Source organism: Bos javanicus, chromosome 2 (genome assembly GCF_032452875.1).
Source record: "Bos javanicus breed banteng chromosome 2, ARS-OSU_banteng_1.0, whole genome shotgun sequence".
NCBI lineage: Eukaryota > Metazoa > Chordata > Mammalia > Artiodactyla > Bovidae > Bos > Bos javanicus.
In genome coordinates, this window is record NC_083869.1 from 125317202 (window position 1) to 125342989 (window position 25788).

Here is a 25788-nt window from a genome sequence, read left to right on the forward strand (position 1 = left end):
ATTCCTTCCAAAGAAATCCCAGGGCTGATCTCCTTCAGAATGGACTGGTTGGATCTCCTTGCAGTCCAAGGGACTCTTAAGAGTCTTCTCCCTTAGGGCTCATCAGTTTCTCAGGGAGGCCTTCCCAGCCATTCTATATAAAATTATATCAATAACTCCCACCCCTAACACACATACTTCCCCTACCTTTTTTTTCTTTAGCACTTAACACTGATACACTGTTTATTGTGTCTCCACCAGATGAATGAATAATAGACTCTCCTAGGTCCCCTCCCAGTGTGATGAACCTTTCCTTCTGTCTCCAGCACCCTTTTCCTACTCCTTGTTTCTCCAAACCACAGACCTCCCAGAACAGCAAAAAGTTCCACCTCCCCGACACCATAGCCCATATCCACATCCCCTGTCATCACTACCACACTCCCACTGAGCTCCCAGCAAAAAGGTCTTTCTTCATCTGCGCTCCTGTATTCACTTCCTGGTACCAAGTGTTGTGGCTACTCCTCCAGGCCCAGCAGAGCTGGTTAAGAGCACACAGATCTGCGTTCTGATGCTCACCTGAATGGTCATCCCTACACTGGCTCACCAGCTCTTGATGCTCAGAAGACAAGGTGGAGAGGTCTTAGCTCAGCCAGCCCTCCTCTCTGGCCCCAGGGGCTTTACCATCTTTGAGCGGTGGATTGTGTGTCCCTGACCCCTTTTTTCCAGGCAGCTTTGAACTTGGCAGTAGATTCAATGACGCAATTAGGCTGGAAGATACCATGAGGTTTTAATAATAATCTAATAACACTGTTCAACCAAAACAACATACATGTGTCTCTCATAGAGACATAGAAACACACACCTCTTCCTCCCGCACAGACTCTGAGGTAGAAAATAACACCGCCTGAAGTATAAAAAAATACTCAACAGGCTGAGCCATGGCCCAGACCACAGGTTCACAAGGCACTTGGCTGAAAGGTTGCCCCTTGAGAGCGGGGGGCAGAGGCTAGGCCAGCTGCACTGCAGGCAGCTGGGCATCCCTGGCTTCTAGCATGAAAGCCTGCTCTGGGGTAGCTGGAGAGGGTAGGGGCTGAAACGAATGGCAGCTGATCTGCAAAGAACAGAATGATGCTCCTGGCACGTAAAAGGCCTTTGGTAAACACCTGCTGAATGAACTGAATGACTGGAGAGGAACAATTCCAAAGAATACATCCTGGAGGTTCTGGGGCCTTTCAGCCCTGGGCAGGGCAACCAAGGGTGAAACAGCACCTCCACATCTGAAAGGTAGCCAAGGAGGCAGAAATGCCAACACTGGCATGCTTTGGTCTATGTGGGTGGGGGAAGAGTGCAGTGGAGGGTCTCTTCTTTCCTCCCAAAGAGTTTCATACACAACTGGGGCCCTCGACCCAGCAGGGCCCAGCCCTTCTCATCTAGTTCTCCTCCTTGATGGCAGACCTCTGTCTTAACTCTGGTTTCCAGTACCTGGCACAGATCAGGCATCAAGGGCTCATTGAGTGAGTCAAGGCCCATAGCAGCATTAGTAGCTTATCTTCATTCTACCAACCGATTCCATCTGACCTCAAGTCTCCCTGGCTGGATCTGACCCTGCCTTAAGGATACCATTCACCTCTCCCTTCCATGGCAAAACAGCTTCATCCCTCGCCTTGGGGAAAAAGTTCTTAGCCAGGTGGGCCATGCGTCTGTTCTGCAGGAGCCGACGCTCCTCAAGGGAGTGGAGACCCCAGGTCCCGTCCACCTGGTCAGGCTCCCAGCGGCGGCTAGGGTGCAGCCAGCAGTAGTAGGCCAGCCGCAGAGCCAGCCCCAGAAGGAAGCAGACGCCAGCCGCAGGCAGCAGGCTCTGCAGCAGGCGCCCGCTGGGCAGCCAGGCGCTCTGAGTCGCCCAGGCCACCACCAGGAGAAGGCTGTCGTTCAGCAGGAACACCAGGTGGATGGTGGCGCGGCCTCGGGTGTGGCCCTCAGCCACGTTGAACCAGGAGAAATACAGGATGGTGGCCACGGTCGCCCGGTACAGCCACTCAGAGTGGGGACCTGGCATAAAGTCCGTGCCCTGCAGCCAGACCCAGAAGAGGAACACCAGCCACAGGCCCAAGAAGTGCAGGGCCACGTAGCGGGGGAAGAGGGCTGAGAAGAGGGCCACGACCAGCACCCGGGGCCACAGCAGCAGCAGGTTCCACAGGAAGTAGATCACGGAGGCGCCCGGTCCCAGGAGAAGCTTGGCGGGGAGGCAGGTGCGCAGGGCCCGGTGGTAGTCGAGCAGCGCCCACGAGATACCCACGAAGGACGTACAGATGCTGACCCCTGGGAAGAAGAGCAGACAGGTGAGCCCTGCGGGCAGCCTGCAGGCGTCCCCCGAGGTGGTGGGCACTGCGGAGGCCTTGTAGCCATGCTGCGGTGGGTATTAGAGCTCCCAGTTTGTTGAAAAGTACAGCTGGAGCACAGTAAGTTCACACAACCCTACCAGAGCTCCCATCCACATGGAGTCTGTCCTTCACCACAAACCTTTCAAGTGCTACCCCTGTTACATTTTTCAAGGGTGAGACTTTGTGACTTAACACTCTCATCAGCACCCGTCGCCCAGCATCGGGTACCCCCTGGGCCTTGGCCCCACCCCGAGCACATTCTGAAATCCTTTCCTTAAAGAGTCCATGCCTTTCTTGAATCAGAACCCCAATAGTCCAGTTCCCCTTTTCTTAACCTCAGAAAGGGAAGCAGGAAATCCCACAGGGTGACGACAAAGCCTCTAGCTGAAGCCACCTCCTGGGGGCCAGAAGGGATGTCCCTGCTACGCGGCTGGAACAGCCCCTACCCGCCTCCCTTCCACCCTCGGACCAGGCTTCCAGTTTTGATTTTCCAAGACATCCGCCTCCCACCTCCTGGTTGCCCATCCTAGACTAGAAGCACCAGGCCCTCCAAGGAGGGCTGGAAGCATCTCTAGACAGCTTCCTCCCTGCCCGCCTTCCTACCCCATTCGGTCAACAGATGTTCTCTGGGAACCTGCTGTGGGTCGGGAACCCACTCCCAGCCTGGAATCAGCTCTGTGGCCTCTCTAACTACCCCACCCTCAGGGTCTCTGCCAGCCTGATGTTCCTCCAGCTGCCCCACGTGCCACATTCTCTGACCTGACAAGCTGCGCCCTTGCTTATTAGGGAGACCCACTCCCTGTTTCCTCTGGCCTACTCCTCCTTACCCTGCAAGTTCTGGCTTGACTATCCCCTAGAGTCACCCATCCTGACACCACCCCACCCACCGTGAAGGTCCTATAACACCCCACCTCTGTCTGGAGTCTTATTTCCTTATCTCTCAGCTCCTTCAGGGTAGAAAACAGATTTTTCCCCCGGGGATCCCTCAGCAGCCTAGTAGCTGGCATATAGCAGCAGCTGAAGAAATGTTTGCTAAACAAAAGTTAGGAAAGTCCATTTCTTCCCTCAGTTTCCCATCCCCACCGGTCCATACACACAGGGCAGATGGTCTCCATGTAGCCCTGGTCCTGGATACCCACTGGCCTCAAACAGACAAAAACACAGTCATCCCTCAGAATCCACAGGGGATTGGTTCCCCAAGTCCACAGGCGCTCAAGTCCCTAATATAAAATGGGGTAATGGGGTTGGCCTTCTGAATCTGCGGGAGCAAAATCCACAGAGAGGGCTGACGGTATGCGCCCAATGAGTGCTGTGTGTCCCAGGGAGAATCCCGGCACCTCAGCCCCTTTCCTCACGTGTAAAATGGAGATAGAGGGCGCTATGAATGTAACGACAACGCAGCACTTTGCACCCGTGCGGACCAACAGCAGGGGCTCAATCGTGGCAGCTCCTGCTGCTGTTTTGTTTTTCCCCAATTAATATTGCAGAACCAGATGAGCAAATGGAAAGGACCCTTGAAGATGGAGTCCAACTCGCCAACTTGTACGACCGTGGAAACTGAGGCCAGAGAGGAAAGGACTCTCCAAGTCCCACAGTGAGTGTGGCAGAGCTGGGACTGGTTCCTCGGAAGGCTGTGCCATGTACGGCAGCAGGTGTGCGAGGGTGGAGACGGGAAAGTGGAGATCCTGAATCAGATGTGCGCGGGAGTCCTAACTTGACGGCCAGCTGGCATGTGACCTTGGGCAACTCACTTCCCTAAAAACCCCTTAAAGCTGCTCATTGCACAAACCTCTCCCGTGGTTTATGAAGCCACCCGCTTTCTTCCTTCTCAGATCGCTCCACTGGCTTTACTGTAACTGCACGCTTTACAGTCTGTGCTCCTGGCAGGCCAGGGGCCGTGTCTGTCTGCTTCTCCACTGTGGTGTCCCTAACGCAGACAGGTCTGTACAGAGGTGCTCCATAGACACTTAAGTGTACAAAGGTGCTCGATAATTTCTCTGTTGATTAACTGATTCCTTATTAGACATTAGACACTCAGCATACATTATCTGTTATGTTCAAACTAGTAAAAATTATACTGTAGACTTATCAGGCACTAGGCCTTCTATGCATCACTTCACTTAAAAACTTTCCATTCACCTATGAGGAAGGATCATCAACTATGTCCATTTTACAGATGAGAACAATAGCTCAGAGAGATAGAGTCCTCTTTGTCCAAACTCAAGGCTGGAGCATGACTTTGGATTGGAACCCAGACCTGCCTCGCTAAAGGACGATTCCCCTATTTCCTAAACAGCCTTTATGAAAAACAGAAAACCTTTCTGACGTTTGTGGGCAACTTTCCCAAGGCGTGAAGGTGCGGGGGGGTGTGGGGGAGTGGTGGGCAGGGGTGGCTGGCCTTGGGCCCGACACTTACACTGGTAGTACTCAGCGCTGCCGCTCTGCAGTATGATGGCCAGCACCAGGGTGAGCTGTGGCGTCGTCTCCAGGAAGGTCTCGAAGAGTCGCAGCATGCTGATGTCCAGGGAGAGGAAGTCGGCGTAGGCCAGGTCGAACTCAGAGGGGGCCTCCTGCCGCCACACCAGCAGCCCCTGCTGCAGCCCCTGCACACACCTAGGCAGCACATGCGATGCCCCAAGCGCCCCGGTTAGCATCCAGTGGCATTCTTCCTTCCCTCCCCACTGAACAGATGCAGACAAGCTCCAATCCTGGCTTGTCACGTACACACAATGGGACCTTGGGCAAGCGACTTAACCTCACTGAACTTGTTTCTTCATCTGTGAAATGGGGATAGATTACTGCTCCTGCTCCTACAGTAGCCACCATTCCAAGCTCATCACTAACCTTGTCTCATTTCCTCCTTTACAACATCCCCATTTTACAGATGGGGGAAACAGGACCAAAGAGCGAATGAGCAGTGGAAACAGGATTTGGACTCCAAGCTGTCTGAACTTGAAAGATGTACCATGAAAGTGCCTAAAGTGATCATTCTCAAATTTCAGCAAGCCTAAGAATTTCTCATTGGAAAAGGCCCTGATGCTGGGGGGGTTGGGGGCAGGAGGAGAAGGGGACAACAGAGGATGAGATGGCTGGATGGCATCACTGACTCGATGGACGTGAGTCTGAGTGAACTCCGGGAGTTGGTGATGGACAGGGAGGCCTGGCGTGCTGCGATTCATGGGGTCGCAGAGAGTCGGACACGACTGAGTGACTGAATTGAACTGAACTGAAGAATTTCTTAGGATCCTGTGGGAAAGGGGAGCCATGGAGAGCTTCTGCGCACAGATGAGACAAGTCCTACTGTGCTATAGAAAGAGCACACAGGGATCCATTGGAGAGGCCTGCCCAGAGTGATGGGAGCAGAGACAGGGCGGAGTTAAGAGGGTCCAGAGAGGTCTTCCCTCGTGGTCCAGTGGTTAAGAATCCGCCTGCCAATGCAGGGGATACAGGTTCGATCCGTGGTCCCAGGGAAGCTGCCACATGCCTTGGGGCAAATAAGCCCACGCCCTGCAACTACTGAAGCCTGTCTGCCTAGAGCCCGTGCTCCACAAGAGAAGCCACCGCAATGAGAAGACTGTGCACCGCAACGGAGAGCAGCCCCTGCTGGCTGCAACCAGAGAAAACCCACACAGCAAGGAAGGCCCAGCACAGCCAGAAATAAATAAAACTTTTTTAAATGAGAGAGAGGGTCCAGAGGTTGGACAGACGGACCTGAGTGACCCGTTGGCCTGAGGGAGGTGGAGGATGCACCAGGATCTCGCCTGCCCAGAACTGATCTCACTTGGCTCTTGGAAGGCGAACCCACTCACTCATTTCTAATTCATTCATTAGACATTTACCCTCGCTTCCCCTGGATGGTCTTGACAACATGCTAAGAGAACAGACAGGCACACCCAGGTTGGGGGTTGCTCCCCAGTGCCCCGGCAGAGGCCTCGGCCTAGTCACAGGCTAGAACAGAGACCCTGTTTTCTCAAGCAAAGCTCAATAGTCTGTCCGACTCGTGCTCAGCAAAAATAGAAGATACAGGATGCAGTTATCGATTCAGGGCTCATTGCAGGCTGCCAGGACTGTAATATCTGTGCCCCTTCGTGTTCATCCGATGCCTGGCCAGTCCCTCAGGCGAAACTGCAACATTCAAAGCTCCTCTCGCCCACTCCTGGAGACTCAAGGCAAGATCTGGACATCCTGACTTTGTCGCATGACTCTGACCCCTTCGTTTCACTTTCCCCATCTCCTGATGGTCCTGCCACTTCTGAAAAGCAGCACAGCCCACACACAGATTTTGTAGGCTCCCCCCACCCCCACAACCCCTGCGGCCAGCCCTGTTTGGCTCCAGGAACATACATGAGTCAGACCCCATCTCTGCCCTCTTGCTTGGTCCTAGGGGTGAGGGGGTGGGGTGGGGAGCAAGTGCTCATGGAGAAGGCAGCTGGGGAAGATAAGGCGAGACCAAGTGCTTCTCTGGAGGTCAGGGCTGCTCAAACTGCTAGGTGACCCAGCTAGCTGATCATGAAGCGAGCTGAAAAAGCTGCTGCTCAACCTGCACGGGGGCAATTCACAGGTCTCATTCCATTCAATCCTTACACTGGGAGCCTCTGGAACACTGAGTAAACAGCTCTGGAGGGGGGTCAAGTGACTTGCCCAAGGCTCCGACAACAGCTAAAAAGAACTGCTGGGTTCCGTTGCCCTTAGAGCAGAGTCCGCCCTGGCCAGGCGCTGCGCCCTTCACAACGGGTTTGCCCGCCACGCCCACCTCCGGATGACAACCTCCTTTTAACAGAGGAGGGAACTGAGGCTCTGAAAAAGCCTGGAAGGAGGCCACAGATGGTAAAGCCAGGAGTGGATCCCAAAGGGCCTGACTCCCAAGTCGTGTGCCTCAGTTTCCTCTCTGGGTCCCCGTTTCTTCACTTGTGCCAGGAAGCTCGAGCGATGAGCTCTGAGGGCCGTCAGCCGGAATTTTCCTCCATCAAGGGTCAGGAGTTCAACTGGTGGGAGGGGCGCCCTTTAAACTAGGAGGTGCTTAGCTTCCACTCCTGGGTCGCAGTCCTCTCCCCTCCGCGCCCCCGTGTCCCAGAGTCAGCCCAGCAGCAGGACGTGACGTGACCTCCGTTCCCCCCTCTCGCTCCCCAGGGGCGGGGCGCTCACCTGTACAGGTAACCCAGCTGGAGGAGATGCAACAGCGCCAGGTGCCGGCCAGGGGGCTTCGGTGCCAGCGGGCTGGAGACGTCGGAGTGCAGCCAGATCCAGCTGAAGAGCTGCAGCGCGACCGAGGCGAGGCCTAACAGCGCCAGCACCAGCGCGGCCCACAGGTAGCGACCGCTGAGCACATACTGGCTCGCGGCCCACAAATCGGCGCCCAGGTCGATCAGGAAGGCGAGGGTGCCCAATATTCCAAGGACCAGGTCCCTTAAGAGCACGGCGCGGGGCGACCAGGGCATGACCCGCGAGCCTCTCCCCCCTCTACTCTTCTGGGCTCAGGCCCGCCCTCCCGGCCCAGGGTCGCAACCGGCCCAGAGGCGCAGTGGCAGGAAGGAGGCGTGCACAGCCCTCGGAGCCGCCCAGGACCGGACCGCTAGGCGGGACTTCCCTGTCCCGCCCCGTCCGGGGAGGGGCGAGGCCCGCAGACCCCGCGGTTGGGGCACCCGCGGTCTCAGTGCTTTCTGGCCCGGCAGCCTGCCTAGGGGTTCCCCGCCCCCGCCCCCTCCAAGCCTAGCTGAGCCCAGAGGGCCGCGAGAACCCGAAGACGCACCGTCCGAGGTGCAGTGTAGCAGGCTTGTTTTATCCTGGAGGCCCAAGGAGGAGAATATGGCCCGCAGATGAGCGCCCGGGTTAGAACTGCCTTGTCTCACGTCCGCACTGCTGCAAAACCAAACCCCAAAGCCCGATCCGATCCCTGACTGGATACCTCGAGGCCAGGCCATGTGCCAGGGGAGACCGAGGGCAGTGGGTCCACCAGGCGCATCTTCCTGGCATCTCATTTTACTCGGATTATCCGAATAGGAGGAGGGGAGGACATTCAATAACAGGGCAAGGGAGTTACTTTTATAAACATGATTTATAAATTAATAACATGCATGACGAGCAGAGTGTTTTGGATAAAACATGAAACGTGAAAGAAATGTGCTCCTGATGGGACCTTCGGGGCTTCATTTCCTGATCATCTGCCCAGTCCCAGTTCATTCTGCTGTCGCGGGGAGGGGAAAGGGTGGGAGAGTCCAGCTCTCAGGGGTGATGCTGCCTCCATTTTACCAAGCGCGTAGGCCGTTGGTCCCCCAAGGTCAGGACACGAGCAGCGCGCGCAGGCCCAGTAGCGCGGCGGGCAGGAGCGCGAGGCGGGGCGCGGGCGCGACGCCGGGGGCGCGCAGGCAGACGGCGTACCCGTCGAAGGCCACCTCGCGCAGTGCGCACACGTGTTCGGCGCGGCACGCCTCGTCGCAGGCCCGCGTGTCGTAACTGACTGAGTTGTAGACGTAGTAGCGCTGTAGCGCGCCCTGGTCGCTAGCGATGCGGCCCAGCGCCGCGTGCATGGAGCGGGCGCCTGCGTCCGGCACCCCGTAGGCCTCGGTCACCCGGTACTCGAGCTCCCAGCGTGGCGCCCCCAGCGCGTTCACCTGGCTCAGGTTCAAGAAGTAGGTCACCATGTCCTGCAGTGGGGCGCGAGGCGGGCGGGCCGTGAGCAGCTGTCCACTTCCGCCCCCAACCCTCCACCTTGCATTTGATCCCGGATTCTAACAGCTGTAATCAGGACCACTCTTAGTATGCTTGGCAGACATCAGCTGGTCCAAACTCCTGAGGTAACTGCATTATCATTCCCATTTCACAGATGAGGAAACTGAGTCCTAAAGAGGTTAATTCATTAGGCCAGTCTCACAGGTGCCTGAGCAGGATTGGAACCCAGGTTGTTTACTCCATGGCCTGTGTTTTTTCTGTTCAAGCAAGTTCCCGGGTGCACAGAAGATTTTCAGTAAGTATTTGCAAAAAGAACGGATAAAATGAAATCGAAAAGTAGAGGAATGGAATGCCTGGCTGAGAGAGGTTATAGAATTGTGTTTTGATGGGGGCTTGGGATCCACCCAAGACATCTAGAACTCAGGTGCATTTTCTGGACTAGAATGTGGAAGGCTTATCTGTCCAATACTTTCCACCTAAGTTTGAGGATCTGCTTCAAGTCAGCAGAGGTTGGGTAAGAGGGGCTGCCATGTATGGATGGCAACTTTCTGCTAGGCATCTACATTATTTCATTTCACACCCACCTTCGGGCCAAGTGCCCATGTGGACAACAGACCATACTCTTAAAAATCCTCAGCCTGCTTCTACTCTAGAGTCAAGGACCTAGTATCTCAGGCAGTCCCTGGTTTTAAATAGCCTTTCTCAACACTAAGGTTAAGTCTCTGCACCCACCTCTTTCTGGAACTCCAACTTGAACATTCAGCTGCCTCCTCCCTTGGCATTTTCACTTGGATGCCATATAGACATCCCAAAGTTAACAGGAAAGCCAGGGTTCTGATCTTCCCTCCAAAACCTGCTCCTCCCACAGTGACCCCGTTTCAGTAAATGGCAACCTCTTTCTTTTAGGTGCTCTGTTCAAAGCCTTGGAGCCCTCGTTGCCACCTCACTTTCTCTTCCACCCCTCATCCAGTCCACCAGCAAATCCTGTCCACTCTGCCTTCAAAATATACCCAGGACTTCCTTGGTGGTCCAGTGGCTAACACTCCGTGCTCCCAATTGAGGGTCCCTGGGTTCAATCCCTCGGAGAAAGCAGTGGCACCCCACTCCAGTACTTTTGCCTGGAAAATCCCATGGACGGAGGAGCCTGGTGGGCTGCAGTCCATGGGGTCGCTAGAGTCGGACAGGACTGAGCGATTTCACTTTCACTTTTCACTTGCATGCATTGGAGAAGGAAATGGCAACCCACTCCAGTGTTCTTGCCTGGAGAATCCCAGGGACGGGGGATCCTACATGCTGCAGCTGAGAGTTTCTTCCACGCCCCAACTAGAGATCCTGCATGCCACAACTAGGACCTGACGTAGCCAAATAATAAAATTAATGCTTTGAAACATAAATCTATCCAGGATCTAGCTCTCCTCATGAGCTGCTGCAGCCACCCTGGCTCATACCACTGTCACCTCTCAGTGGTTGTAGTCACCTCCTCACTGATCCCCCCGTTTCCACCCTTGCCCCCTACAGCCTGTTCTTCACCCAGCAGAACAGTGATTTTTTAAAAAAATTCCAGTCTTACAGCCTATGTGACATGATCTCCACTGTGACCCCGCAGGCCTTCTTGCCCCTCCCCACCCAACACACCCAGTTCGTGCCTTCCTCCTCATTCCGCAGACATTCACATGGCTCACTCCCTGACTTGACTCGGAGTTCAGATGTCATCCTATCAGTGACACTTCCTCACCCCATCTATCTGACACCACACACATATGCACGTGCCCCGTAACTGTCACCCACTGCCTCCTCACCCTCTTCTCTTTTCTCCTTAGCACTGATTTCACGCCGCACTTAACTTTACTGTGTTTGTTTATTGCCTGTCTCACTCCGGTAAGGATGTCGGCTCTGGGAGAGCGGTGACTTTTGTTCACGTCTGTGTCTCCTGAGCTTAGCACAGGGCCTGGCACATGGCAGGTGCTTAACACATTTTGTTGCCTACATTAAGGGATCGTACTCCTTTGTCATTTCTGTAGTCACTAGCACATCCCAGGAGGTGGGGGATTGCTCGATGAGTAGGGGCCTACTTGGCTGCAACCCAGTCGGTGTAGAGAAGACATGGGCAGCGGGCCTGCGGTCACACTGTAAGAGACTGTGACCGCCAGGCCAAAGAGATCCGACTTGTCTGGGGGGCACTGGGGAGCCACTGAAGGTTTTTGAGCAGGAGAGAGACAAGAGTGCTTAAGAAAGATTAATCCCTTCTGCTCTGCTGTACCAGATGAGCTCCAGCGGGGCTGGGCAGGGAGACCAAATAGGAGGCCCTGACAATGACTGGGGCAAAGGCAGATTTGGGGGAGAATTGATCTGACCTGGTAGCAGGATTTGGAGGTAGCTCCAGGGTTCTAATGCTGAGCTCTCAAAGGGTGGAAGTAACTTGCCCTTCCTGAGGCTCTGGTGAATTAGCTGGGGAAGGTGGTGATCCATTTAGGTCCCTCCCCCACCTTCTCTGGCCCCAGCAGACCCAAGGCTCCTGACCTGCAGGCTCAGCGTAGCTCGGTCGTATTCAAACACCCGGATGCCTGGATTGTTGGCTCCGTTGACCACTCCAGGTAACGTGGTTTTCCACGGGGTGACCCCAGGTGTAAGGAACATGACACTGATGGGGGCACCTTCCAGGAAAGAGACAGTGGGGCTGAGAGTTTGATGACAGAGGGAGGGAAGTGGGCTGGCCGTTGCCTTCCAGGGTGGGTACCTGCCCCATCATAGAACATCCGAAAGCTGTCGGTGTGGTGGTGCCCGAAGAACTGCCCTGCGATGACTCGATGATGCCTCTGGACCACCTTCAGGTACGCCTCGTTGAAGCCCTCTCGGAACCACGCTTTGTTCCGTGTCTTCTCAAAGAAGCCCGGGGGCACGTGGCCAATGATGTACACCTATGAAGAAGGGGTAACCAGTGGGGGTTCAGAGCTGCTTTCCCCAACTCCTCTCCACCTCTCACAGTCTACCCATCTCCCCAAAAGCAAGCAACAGGCTCCAAGGGACCCCCTCCCCCTTCCATCTCCCAGGTGATTCTGGCATCTCTCTGTACTCAGCAATGAAGGTGCTGCATTTGCCCATACTATGCCTGCCACCCAGACCACCGTTCTTCTGTTCACTTCTGTAAATTCTGACTTTACTGTTTAGTCGCTCAGTTGTGTCCAACCCTTTGTGACCCCATAGACTGTGTAGTCCGCCAGACTCCTTTGTCCGTGGGATTGCCCAGGCAAGAATACTGGAGTGGGTTGCTATTTCCTCCTTTAGGGGACCTTCCCGACCCAGGGATCGAACCCATGTCTCCTGCACTGGCAGGCAGATTCTTTACCATTGAGCCATCTGGGAAAGCGAAAGTGAAAGTTGCTCAGTCATGTCTGATTCTTTGCAATCCCATGGACTATACGGTCCATGGAATTCTCCAGGGCAGAATACTGGAGTGGGTTGCCATTTCCTTCTCCAGGAGCCATCTGGGAAGCCCTCTGTAAATCCTGCCCATGCTTCAAAACCCTTCTCATGAAATCTTTCTGATCCTTCAGATGAATCTTCTGTTGGAGAGCTCACGCACTGTAACCAAAGCTTCCTTACATGGTTTATAACCTCTGCTGTGTAGCAGTAATGTGTGTTCACATCTTACGTTCATTGAGGCACTCAGCTGTAATGACAGTGCCTGGGCCCTTGGCCCCCACTGCCAGAGGTGGAATGGCGGGGTGGGGCAGTGGTGGCTGGTAAGGAGGGCAGTGAAGAATGTGAGCTTTGGAGAGAAACCATCGCTGAATACCAGATGCGTGTCACCTCTCTGAGCTTCAGTTTTCTCATCAGGAGGGCTACCTAACTGGTGCGGTTTTGAGAGTTCATATATCCATATAAAGCACTTAGCAACTTATCTGATGTATAGCGAGGACTCAAAAGCACCAGCAATGAGATCCTGCCGGGATACACTGGCCAGAGTAGGGACTCAGGCAAATGAGACACAATGCCAGTCGTCAGGGGCTGCCAGCCCAGCAGACTAGAGAGACACACCTCACAGAGGACTAGATGGGCACCCCCAAGGGCAAGGCGTATCTCTGAGGTCTGGCCCACACTGTGGCTGCAGCCAGACTTGGCTTCTGGAGACTGAGCTTCTAGTCTCAGCGAGTGAATGATAGTCTCTCAGGTGTGTCCGACTCTTTGCGACCCCATGGACTGTAGCCTGCCAGGGTCCTCTGAATTCTCCAGGCAGGAATACTAGAGTGAGGAGCCATTTCCTACTCCAGGGGATCTCAGCCCCACCACTCATTGTGTGACTTGAGACCATCATTGCCCCACCAGGAACTTCACAGCACAATGGGTCCCAGCCTCAGAGGCTGTTGTGAGGATGGAAAAAGCCCTCTCAGGTGTCAAGCTGATGAAGGACCCTCTGTGTCGTGAGCATCTTGAGTGAGTGGGTGTGTGTCTGTGCCAAAGTGGGGAACTTGTTCAGGAAGAGACCCCAGGGAGGGAGGAGAGGAGCAGGGAGTCCTTACCATTTCCCCAGCCAGGGATGCATTGGTCAGCACGTCGTCCAGCCACTGGAACTGCTGGCTGGGGTCCGCCATGCCGGCCGTCTGCTCATTGCTGGTGTAGTACAGGTTGGTGTTGAGGACCACGATTCTCCCAGCCCCGCTCAGCCCCGGCAGTTTCTCAGAATAGAAGGCACCTAGGACATCACAGCCATGGGGGATGTGAAGGGGTCTCTTGCCTCCAGGCAGACACACTCTGTCCCCTGTTACTTCACTTGCCCACCTTGTCCTTCCTTGGCATCCCCCCTTCCCTTCTTTCCCACAGGATGAGCATCGTGGGTAGGACCAAAGGCTCTGGAGCCAGGCTGCCTGGGTTCAAGTCCTGGTTCTATCCCTTACTACCTGTGCCACTTGGGCAAAGTTCCTTAAGGTCTCGATGCCTCAGTTTCCTCCTCCATAGAATGGGAATAACATGGAGGTGTGTTTATCCCTCTGGATTCACTGTCAGCCCTTCTCAGCTCTCTGCCCCAGGAGCAGTGGATTAAATCAATGGGTTTCTGTGCTACTGAGGGAAGGAATGAGAGGAGGTCAGGTCTCCTTGGGATGCTGTGTCCCCCATACCAGTGATTCTCAACCTGGTAATTTTGTCCCCAAGGGGACACTTGGCAATGTCTGGAGATGTTTTTGGTTTTCACAATGGGAGATGTTACTTGCAACTAGTGGATAAAGGCCAGCGATGCTGCTGAACACCCTACAATGTACAGGACAGCCCTCCCGCAAAGAATTACCCCTCCCCAAATGTCAACAGTGGCAAGGTTCAGAAACCTGGCTTGAACTGAAGGTCACTGCCCCTGCAAGGGCTGTTGTGAGGAATCTAGCAGTGGACTGAGGGCAGTGCCAGGCACACAGAAAATGCTCGAGGAATATTCACTTCTGATTCTCATTAGTGCTGCGTGGTTAAGAAGATGGGCATTGGGATCAGCCCTGGATCCTGCTCCTGAGGTTGCCTCCTCTGTTGCCCTAATGGTCCAGGAGCGAAGAGAATGAAGACAGAACACAAAATCTGGTGCAATGGCTCAGGGGACCTGCAGCCTCTATTGGACTGAGGTGCAGAGTCTACTCTGAGTCCAGCTTTTATTCCTAACTGCAGACTACAAGACTTTCTCAGATCTTATCTTTCTCAAGACACTTGCCATATCAGTTGAAAGTGAAAGAAAGTGAAGTCACTCAGTGGTGTCCGACTCTTTGTGACCCCATGGACTGTAGCCTACCAGGCTCCTCCATCCGTCCATGGGATTTTCCAGGCAAGAGTACTGGAGTGCCATTTCCTTCTCCAATATCAGTTACATACTCCTAAATATCATGGACTTGGACTTCCCTGGTGGCTCAGATGGTAAAGCGTCTGTCTAAAATGGGAGACCTGGGTTCGATCCCTGGGTCGGGAAGAATCCCTGGAGAAGGAAATGGCAACCCACTCCAGTACTCTTGCCTAGAAAATCCCACGGGCGGAGGACCCTGGTGTCCATGGGGTCGCAAAGAGTCAGGCACGACTGAGCAACTTCACTTCACATTGACATAGTACAGATCTCCTTGTGTTTACCCCAGGTCATTCCCTTCTGGGCTAGTCTCGGGAACAATTAGCAAGTGCACAGGCAGCATTCATGCCTGACAGAGACCGAGGATTCCAAGGCCCATGCTTTTATGATCCCCTTCATAATCCCTTCTGGGTCTGGCCCTGGCATTTTTAACAAGACTATAATTCTAAGAAAGACATGAAAAATAATCATCAATATAGTTTCTCTGTGAAATTTCTCAAGGCTGTGAAAGTACCTTATTACGAATTCCCACTGATCCTCTAAGCTAGGTGATCTTGGCCAAGTGACTTAGTATATTCAAGCCTCAGTCTCCTAATCTGTAAAATGGGGATAAAATCAGTTCCTATTTCATGGGGGTGTTGTGAAAATGAAATTAGATCAGACTTTGGCATAAAGGGCTCCTTACAGTAGCAAATGATGTTAGTACCTTCTTTGAAGAGAGTGACAGATTCGTTTCTGAGCCAGGGTCGCCACAGCTCTGCCACCTGGTTGTAGATATTGTTGCTCCCTGCAGGTAATTGGTTTTTGGGGTGAAAGTCATGATTTCCCAAAGCAGCATAGACTTTAGTATCTGGGAGGAAAAAAGAAATATAAAAAAATATATGGGGGACTTTCCTGGTGGTCCAGTGGCTAAGATTCCACGCTCCCAATGCAGAAGGCTGAGGTTCGATGTCTGATCAGGGACCTAGATTTCACATGCCGCAACTAAAAAAAATCCTTCATGCTGCAACTTAAGATCCCACACGCCGCGATGAAGATCAAAGATCCCTCATGCTGCAACTAAGACCCAATGTAGCCAAATAAAATCTGGAAACACTGAGCTCTGCCAAAGGAGGAGGTCATAGAATTCCCATGAGGAATTGTCCACAGAGCCAGAAGTCATACCTATTAACTGCCTGGGAAAAGAACCTCCTCTGTAATACAGATGCAAGCAGACATAAGCATTCATGTAAGAGAAAACACAGATCCTTGGAATCCCAAAGACAGATGAGAAGGGAGGAACCCTGTCCAGTTTATAATCAGATAAGGTGGGGGTCCCCAGAGAAACAGGACCAGACTTGGCTTTCTTGACCTAAGAGAAGGTATTTTGGGCCTAAGCCGTTCAGGGATTTAAGCCTGGCCACAAGGCTTGCCCTTGAACAGATCTCAGTAATAAAGATCTTAAGGGAACAAAAGGACAGACCCCGTTAAGAGGGAAGAGAAGAAACAAGAGCAAGATAATGAATCAGTTGTAAAGACTCTTGAGTTCTGTTTCAAAGGTAAACACTAGCCTGAAGCACTTTCTCGAGCTGTTTTACAGAATTTAACCCCTGCAGTCTCAAAAATGACAGAATAATCTCTGTTCATTTCCAAGGCAAACCATTCAATATCACAGTAATCCAAGCCTATGCCCCAACCAGTAACGATGAAGCAGCTGAAGTTGAATGGTTCTATGAAGACCTACAAGACCTTTTAGAACTAACACCCCAAAAAGATGTCCTTTTCATTATAGGGGTCTGGAATGCAAAAGTAGGAAGTCAAGAAACACCTGGAGTAACAGGCAAATTTGGCCTTGTAATACGGAATGAAGCAAAGCAAAGGCTAATAGAGTTTTGCCAAGAGAACACACGGGTCATTGCAAACACCCTCTTCCAACAACACAAGAGAAGACTCTACACATGGACATCACCAGATGGTCAACACCGAAATCAGATTGATTATATTCTTTGCTGCCAAAGATGGAGAAGCTCTATACAATCAGCAAAAACAAGACTGGGAGCTGACTGCAGCTCTGATCATGAACTCCTTATTGCCAAATTCAGACTTAAATTGAAGAAAGTAGGGAAAACCACTAGACCATTCAGGTATGACCTAAATCAAATCCCTTATGATTATATAGTGGAAATGAGAAATAGATTTAAGGGACTAGATCTGATAGAGTGCCTGATGAACTATGGACAGAGGTTCATGACATTGTACAGGAGACAGGGATCAAGACCATCCCCAAGAAAAAGAAATGCAAAACAGCAAAATGGCTGTCTGAGGAGGCCTTACAAATAGCTGTGAAAAGAAGGGACGGGAAAAGCAAAGGGGAAAAGGAAAGATATACCCATTTGTGCCGGGAGCCGGCGAGAGACATTCCACTCGTGACAAAGGTCATGAGGAAGGAGGCTCGGCATACGCAAAGGCGGGATCGAGCCTCAGGAGTCCCCCCGGATATTCTCGAGCATTTACCCCCAAAAAACCAGAGTCTGCCTACTTTATTGCTTTGTGCTCTCACCTCTGACTTTACTGGGGGCTGTCCCCCACCACCATCTCGCTCTCTCTGTCAAAGAGTTAACTTACAGCTCCAATTAATGAAGTTCCTGGGCAACTAGGAGTGTTTAAATCCAAACCCCTCAGATGGCTCTCTAACTCGCCTGACAAATTTACCTGGACTCCTACAGCTATGCATACGATTGTTTACAGTCTCCCAGCCTGGAGAGGCACGGGAAGCTTAAGATATTCGAATAGCTTAGAGCCTCTCAAAGAGTTAGAAACTGTCAGAATAAAACTAGTAAAAGATTTCATTGATGAGCCAATGCTTGTTGCCAAGTTTTCACATCCCCTGAATTGTATCCTTGAATATGTATTAATTAATAGTTGGTATGTAGAAAAAATAAGTAGTGGCCTTGGTGTTAGTAACTTTAGACCCTTAAGGTAATAAATTCTTTCCTTTGTTGTAAACCCATTACACATCCGCCCTATCGGAATGCAATTTTATCTTCGGAAGATGGCGCCAAACCTTAAAATAATTACTCTCAGAGAAAATAAGTCTTACGGTTGATAAGTCTTTGTCAAGAGTCATAAAATGTTAATAGGCCTTCTGGCCAGAAGATGATGTAAATCACCTAAACCGTTTGTATACAATAAATTTGCAGGAAAGAAACCCTGGTTTTTGATAAGGATCAAAAACTGCTGACTTTGCATCCCCTATTATCCTCTATGTGTAACTTAGGGTATAAAACCTAGTGGAGATGATGGAATTACAGTTGAGCTATTTCAAATCCTGGAAGATGATGTTGTGAAAGTGCTGCACTCAATATGTCACAAATTTGGAAAACTCAGCAGTGGCCACGGGACTGGAAAAGGTCAGTTTTCATTCCAATCCCAAAGAAAGGCAATGCCAAAGAATGCTCAAACTACTGCACAATTGCAGTCATCTCACATGCTAGCAAAGTAATGCTCAAAATTCTGCAAGCCCAGGCTTCAGCAATATGTGAACCGTGAACTTCCTGATGTTCAAACTGGTTTCAGGAAAGGCAGAGGAACCAGAGATCAAATTGTCAACATCCGCTGGATCATGGAAAAAGCAAGAGAGTTCCAGAAAAACATCTATTTCTGCTTTATTGACTATGCCAAAGCCTTTGACTGTGTGGATCACAATAAACTGTGGACAATTCTGAAAGAGATGGGAATACCAGACCACCTGACCTGCCTCTTGAGAAATCTGTATGCAGGTCAGAAAGCAACAGTTAGAACTGGACATGGAACAACAGACTGGTTCCAGATAGGAAAAGGAGTACGTCAAGGCTGTATGTTGTCACCCTGCTTATTTAAATTCTATATAGAGTACATCATGAGAAACGCTGGGCTAGAAGAAGCACAGCTGGAATTAAGATTGCCAGGCGAAATATCAATAACCTCAGATATGCAGATGACACCACCCTTATGGCAGAAAGTGAAGAAGAACTAAAGAGCCTCTTGATGAAAGTAAAAGAGGAGAGTCAAAAAGTTGGCTTAAGGCTCAACATTCAGAAAACTAAGATCATGGCATCTGGTCCCATCACTTCATGGGAAATAGATGAGGAAACAGTGGCTGACTCTTTTTTTGGCCTCCCAAATCACTGCAGATGGTGATTGCAGCCATGAAATTAAAAGACACTCCTTGGAAGGAAAGTTATGACCAACCTAGACAGCATATTAAAAAGCAGAGACATTACTTTGCCAACAAAGGTCTGTCTAGTCAAGGCTATGGTTTTTCCAGTGGTCATGTATGGATGTGAGAGTTGGACTGTGAAGAAAGCTGAGCGCTGAAGAATTGATGCTTTTGAACTGTGGTGTTGGAGAAGACTCTTGAGAGTCCCTTGGAGTGCAAGGACATCCAACCAGTTCATCCTAAAGGATATCAGTCCTAAATATTCACTGAAAGGACTCATGCTGAAGCTGAACTCCAATACCTTGGCCACCTGATGCGAAGAGCTGACTCATTTGAAAAGACCCTGATGCTGGGAAAGATTGAAGGCAGGAGGAGAAGGGGATGACAGAGGATGATATGGTTGGATTGGCATCACCAACTCAGTGCACATGAGTTTGGGTAAATTCCGGGAGTTGATGATGGACTAGGAGGCCTGGTGTCCTGCAGTTCGTGGGGTCAGAAAGTGTTGGACATGGCTGAGTGACTGAACTGAACTGAACTGAACCCCTGCAACCACTAGGTCCTGGGGTCACTAAGACAGGACTTAGCGACTGAACAACAACGATCACCAGATCTACTGAAACCTAAGGGATGATGATATTGACCTTTTCTGACCCTCATGACTTCAATCAACCAAAGCATGGACTCTGTCAACTTTGCCCTAATTCTGTATTGAATTCTCCTCCTCAGGCCGCTTCATGAATATATGCATATATATGAATATATGCATATATCCCTCCCTAGCTTACAACTGCCCCAATTTTACCGTTCAGGGAACCACTGATTTTTGGAAAGATTCATGGTGTTCTCCTTATTTGGTGCAAGTAGTAAATCCTTCCTTCTCCTGATGTTTGGCTTGGTTGTGTCTTTTGGCCTAACACCCACCAAGAGTCGAACCTTGTTTTGGGGTAACAGGTTTTTGCTGTGTCTATGTGTTGGGCACTTCTAGAAGCTCCTTACAAGCATAAACTCCATGGGGGCACCACCTGGCATCATGTTCATGACCAAGTTCCCTATCCCTAGAACGCTGTCTCACCCATAGTAGACACATTTGTTGATGGACTAAATGAATGGGTTACCTTATTTAATCCTCACAACAGCCCTCTGGGCAGGTACCATTATTTTCCTCATGTTGCACAGGGAGAACACCGAGTGTCCAGGGCGTGGCCCACCTGGAGCGTGGCAGAGCCTGAACTGGGGCCTGAATCAGTTTGCCTTGCACACCCATGTGCCCCATCGGCCACAGTGGAGAGGCAGGGGCCAGTGTTCACACGACTCTGATGAGGAACCCAGGTGCATGTGGCGAGAAGAACTCACAACATGGAACCAAAATCTCAAATTTCAGCCTCTTCCTCCTCTCCAACTTGTTGCTTCAGCTTATTTATCTTTATAATGGGGAGTGTTCTGCTTGACCCACGTTGCTACCATTCTCAAATAAGATAAGGCCTTGTTTCACCTCTTCCAGTTTGTTCTCATTTTAACATCTCTACAAGTGGGCCGTGTCTTACCATTGAGGCCAGGAGAAAGCGCTGTGTCACACTTTAATGGACAGCATTTTTTTTTTTCTTAGCAATACATAAAACAATGAAACATCCTACAGTCAATGGTATCTCAGATTGAGGAAATCCAATGCATATGCAAGCATGTTATGAACTATAAAATCTTATCATTTATACTTATATGTTAAATCATAATAATAAAACATTTTCTTATCCATTATTTCACTTTTATTCCTGAAGCCACATGTGGAGCAAAGAAAAGAGTGTTCAGAGTAAGATCTGAGTTTGAGTCCCTCCCTAGGAACTGACTAGCTTTGCCCTATAGATTTGTTATCTATACACTGGGAATAATACCTATTATTACCATGGGGGAGAGTGCCCTGGTTTGAGCCTGTGTGCCTATGTGTTAGTCACTCAGTCATATCCGACTCTTTGCAACCCCATGGCCTGCCAGAATCCTCTGTCCATGGAATTCTCCAGGCAAGAATACTGCAATGAGTTGCTGTTCTCTTCTCCAGGGGATCTTCCTGACCCAGGGATGGAACCTGGGTCTCCTGCATTGCAGGCAGATTTTGTTTTTACCGTCTGAGCCACCAGGGAAGCCCCAGTGATTTCTGCTGGAAGATTAACTAGCCCAAGCATGTCTGAGTTGGTTGAGTTGAAGTACGTAGATTGGAAGTGTCCTGTCAGCTTCTCTGCACAAATTGATTTACATTGAGGGAAGGAGGTGTCAGAAAGGAGGTTGCCTCAAGGACAGATGTGGGAATTGGGGGGCGGGGGTGGGCGGGGGTCCCTCCTGGAGTGGGAGTGGTAGGTAGGAGTTGTCCTCAAACCAGGATCTGCATCCCAAACCTTGCCTGTTTCCTTGACCACAAGGGTCACGTTTGTCTTCAGTAAAACTGAGGCAGTAATAACACCTCTCTCTAGGATTATCCTGACAGTGAAGGAACTAGGCATATATACAATATTCTCAGAGGAGTGCCTGACACTTAGCACTTGATACATAGATACAGGACTTCCCAGGTGGTGCTAGTGGTAAAGAACCCGCCTGCCAATGCAGGAGACTATGAGAAACGCAGGTTTGAGAAACACGGGTTTGAGAAACGCGGGCTTGATCCTTGGGTCAGGAAGATCCCCTGGAGGAGGGCATGGCAACCCACTCCAGTATTCTTGGCTGGAGAATCCCCATGGACAGAAGCGCCTGGGGGGCTACAGTCCATGGGGTCGCAAAGAGTCGCACATGACTGAAGCGACTTAGCACACACACATAGATACATATAATTGTTCTTGCTGCTATTACCTATTTTTGTTATCACTATTCTGTATCTGGGTCCTGAGAGACCCATGATGAAGACCTTCAGCGGAAACAGCTGTACCAGAACCCCAGGGCGATTGGGGTAGGGGTGGGGGTTGGGACCTAGGATCTGCTTTCACAGGTCTCCCGCTGGGAGAGCCTGATTTAGACTCCAGGATCTTGTGTTTGGCACAGCCTGCTTAAAGCCATTTCTAAGGACCATTAGATGGGGCCCTCCACCACAGTCTCCCCGTCACGTCCTGCGGGGCTGTGGCCATAATCACTCACAGTCCTGGCTGCTCGCCCAGGCTCTGAAGGCCTTGGATGCACCACAAAGCAGCACTTTGGCCAAAAATCTGCATCTCCCAGAAGTCCCAGCAGCCAAGATGGTTTGAGAAGAGTAGATGGCAATTCCAGGGCCATAGCAGGACGCAAAGGCTGTGTGCAAGCCCACATGAGACTTACCAGGGACGATGCCTAAAAGTAACTGTAGACGCCTTGAGAAGGGGCTGTGAGTCTGGTGTTATACAGGCAGGACGGAAACCAGTGAAATGTCAGGCATTTCCATTAATAAAAAAGAAACAGGTCCGAAATGGAGTTACTTGTGCTGAACCCTAGGTCAGCAAACCAAGTGTTAACCAAGTTAATACTTAACCTAACTGAAGTTTCTGCCTCTCCCAAGAATGTGACCTTTACACAGTCAATATGGAATTAACACAGGGGGCACTAATGAGGAAATCTGTTTGACAGATCCCACCTTTCCCCTAAAGGAAGGTGACTTTGCCCAAAACAATCCCTTTTTGCTAGAGTCTTTCTTTCTCCACCCTCTTCTGTCTGTAAAACCTTCCATTTGTACAGCTCCTTGGAGCCCCTTTCATTTTTTTTTTTTTTTCATCTTTTTTCTCTTTTTGGCTGTACCACACAGCCTGTGGGATCTTACTTCCCTGACCAGGGATCAAACTTGGGTCCCCTGCATTGGAAGCACAGAGTCTTAACCACTGGACTGCCAGGGAAGTCCCTGGAGCTCCTTTCTGTTTTTAAGGTGGGATGCTGCCTGAGTCATGAATTCTTGAATAAAGTCAAATAGATCTTCAGATTTACTCAGTTGAATTTGGTTTTTAACACCATTAATAGGATTCTGTGTGTATTCACAAGCGGACTGGCTCTCATTCATGTTCCCCACAGTGTTCCTGGAAGTAAGACCTGATTGCTGTGAAGTGCCTGGTACGGGACCTGGCTGGCAGCCATCATCGTCGTGGGGGAAGGTCATTCCTTTGCACTTTGGTGCTGTTTTCCTCCCGCTGTGCCAGGCACTGCCTGGGTGTCAGGGAACATTGTGGGGACCCAGGGCACAATCTTACCTGGAAAGGCCTCCCTGATGAGCTGAGTCAGCTGCTTCACAATTTGCAGCACGGCCGCCTCACTCAGCCTCTCGTTGGGCACGTGTGGTGTGTCATCACTGCAAAACACAAGCGGCTCGGGAAGTGGCACAAGGAAAAGAAGGGACAGCTCCCTGTGAGAAACCAGCTCTACCCAGACCCAGCTGCAGACTGGGACTCAGACAGCTGCTGAGAGGGAGGGACCAGGCTGGAGTTGGGAGTCACCCGGACAGAGTTCAAGCCCTTGCTCTGCCATTAACCTGCTGTGGGTCCCTGGGCTGGTTGTTTAACCTCTCTGAACTTCCACAAGCTCATCTGTAAAATAGGGACGATATGGAACTTCAGAGGATCTGTGGGACTTCAACAAAAAAGGTTCCAAAATCACTGTGCAGAGCGACTGCAGCCACGAAGTTAAAAGATGATTGCTCCTATGAAGAAAAGCTATGACAAACCTACACAGAGTATTAAAAAGCAGAGACTTCACTTTACTGGCAAAGATCCATATACTCAGAGCTATGGTTTAGTCATGTACTGATGTGAGAGTTGGACCATAAAGAAGGCTGAGCGCCAAAGAATTAATACTTTTGATCTGTGGTGTTGGAGAAGACTCTTGAGAGTCCCTTGGACTGCAAGGAGATCCAACCAGTCCATCCTAAAGGAAATCAATCCTGAATATTCATTGGAAGGACTGATGCTGCAGCTGAAGCTCCAGTACTTTGGCCACCTGATGCGAAGAGCCGACTCATTGGAAAAGATCTTGATGCTGGGAAAGATTGAAGGCTAAAGGAGAAGGCAACAGAGGATGAGACGGTTGGATGGCATCATTGACTCGGTGGGGTGGAGAAGCTGATCTGAGTTCATTCCTTGCCCCAAAGGTTCTAAGGAGTTTGGACCTGCCTTCATAATAAAGCATCTGGATGTATTCTGGCAGGTCCAGGGCCTGCCCCAGGACCATTTAGCCCCCACCTGACCCCTCATTTGACAGACCTAAATTCCTGGATCCATCTTAGAAAGGTGCAGCAAGAAAGAGAAAGAGGGAAGGGAGGTTTGGGGAAAAAAGGAGGAAGGGAGGTTTGTGAGTGATAGGAACCCCCACAATCTAAAGCCTGAGGACTCTGCTGGACTGAGCGCAGCAACTGTGCCCCGAGACTCCCTGGGGAAGTTAAGTAGCTGAATCATACGGAGACCACTACTTGCAGTCCACACTGGCTCACTTTGTGCCGGGTACTTGCCGTGTGTCGAACCCATATCCACTCATTTATTCTTCATAATAACCCTACAGTGGAGCTTCTATTGTTATCCCATTTGACAGATAAAGAAACCAAGGCAAAGAAAGGTGAAGAGTCCTGCCTAAGACAGTGGTGGAGCCAGGGTTTGAACCGGTCAGCCCGGCTCCAGGGTCTATGCTCACATCCATTACATCCTACAGTGTCTCTGATGCCCTCGTTAGGACAGCAGGAGTGGCCCTGGAGCCCCATCCTCCCTGGGGACAAGCCAAGAATCTGAAGACATCAGAACAAAACTCCATTTTCCCCTAGTCTGGAGGATTAAATTCTGTGTGATAGAAAACATATTCAATTGCTACAGGTTAATCCCCAAGGGATTGTGATTCTCCCAGGAGAGGCCAAATTTCTTAGAAACCGAAGAATTAAAAGGGGGGGCCCTAGAGGTCTTCTCATCCAATGTCATAACTTCTGCAAGTCCCAGAAATTTCCCAGAAAAATCATGCTTTTCTGTTAAAGGATGGTGAATTTCTCAGAGGGATCATGTCTTTTAGAACGTTACTCATTTCTCAGGGAGCAGGGGGCCGGAGTCATGGCCTAAAACTCACTTTCTCCTTGGACTGATTCCTGAGCCCTGGGAAACCAGAACTGCCCAGGCTTCTCTGAGAGGCGGTCACATTTCTTAAGGGTCCAGCCTTACTCCACCCACTACTGTCCATGTGAGGGTCATTCTGGTCACTCCCATGTCACAGTGAGGGACAGCTAGGGCCGTCGTGGCTTTGCTCCACCTTATGGAAGTGTCTATAGAGGCTAGAAGAGGGCGCAGGAAACCAGAGCTCCAGCCAGCCCTCTTCACCTGCTCTCTAGCTCACCACTTCCTACAGGAAGTCCTCCCAGTTTCACCAGAGGGAGTCAGGTGCCCTGTGAAACTCCCCCACCTGCCCAAAGCCCCTCTCTCCTCGCTGGGATATCATGGTCAGTGACCACATCTATATCACCCAGGAAACCTTGAGCTCCCTGAAGGAGGGTGGGGGTCCCTATTATCTCTGTTCCCGCATGTCTACCCAGGGGTGAGCACAGGGCAGGCTGATCTACCAAGAGAGGGAGGGAAGGATCAAGTGAGTGAAGTGGGGACCATGAGCACTGAGGAAAGTTGAAGGACTTACAGCAGTATCCTTGGAGGAGCAGCAGAAATGGCATCGCTATGGCTGAGCTGAAATTGCCCCTCAAGCTCTCTCTATGCAGGCCAAGCTCTGGCCAGGGAGGACCCGCAAGGCCAGGCAGCCAGGGGTGGCCCACAGCTGGCCAGGACACTTGGTCCCAATGCTGGCCCACC

General features: G+C 51.1%; 2 protein-coding genes and 1 long non-coding RNA gene across 4 annotated transcripts in view; 1 reads left to right on the forward strand and 2 right to left on the reverse strand.

The window, feature by feature from the left end:
- Positions 1 to 741: 741 nt before the first annotated feature.
- On the reverse strand, positions 742 to 8311 carry XKR8 (XK related 8). Its single transcript, XM_061391285.1, has 3 exons — positions 7506 to 8311; positions 4777 to 4973; positions 742 to 2298 (listed from the first exon to the last, which is right to left on the reverse strand). The coding sequence occupies exons 1-3, from the start codon at positions 7796 to 7798 to the stop codon at positions 1559 to 1561; spliced, it is 1230 nt and encodes a 409-aa protein (XP_061247269.1). The 5' UTR covers positions 7799 to 8311; the 3' UTR covers positions 742 to 1558.
- LOC133232222 (uncharacterized) lies at positions 7581 to 19905 on the forward strand. Its single transcript, XR_009731344.1, has 2 exons — positions 7581 to 7669; positions 9184 to 19905. It is a non-coding gene; the product is annotated as an uncharacterized LOC133232222 (long non-coding RNA).
- SMPDL3B (sphingomyelin phosphodiesterase acid like 3B) overlaps positions 8397 to 25788 on the reverse strand; it is a 34142-nt gene continuing 16750 nt past the window's right edge. The window contains exons 3-8 of one of the 2 annotated variants that reach the window (XM_061391261.1): positions 23212 to 23309; positions 15548 to 15691; positions 13550 to 13722; positions 11767 to 11947; positions 11550 to 11683; positions 8397 to 9004 (exon numbers count right to left, since the gene is read on the reverse strand). In XM_061391261.1, the coding sequence (XP_061247245.1) occupies positions 8639 to 9004; positions 11550 to 11683; positions 11767 to 11947; positions 13550 to 13722; positions 15548 to 15691; positions 23212 to 23309 (1096 nt within the window). In that variant the 3' untranslated portion in view covers positions 8397 to 8638. The remainder of the gene's footprint in view (positions 9005 to 11549; positions 11684 to 11766; positions 11948 to 13549; positions 13723 to 15547; positions 15692 to 23211; positions 23310 to 25788) is intronic. The other variant, XM_061391273.1, reaches the window with a different exon arrangement.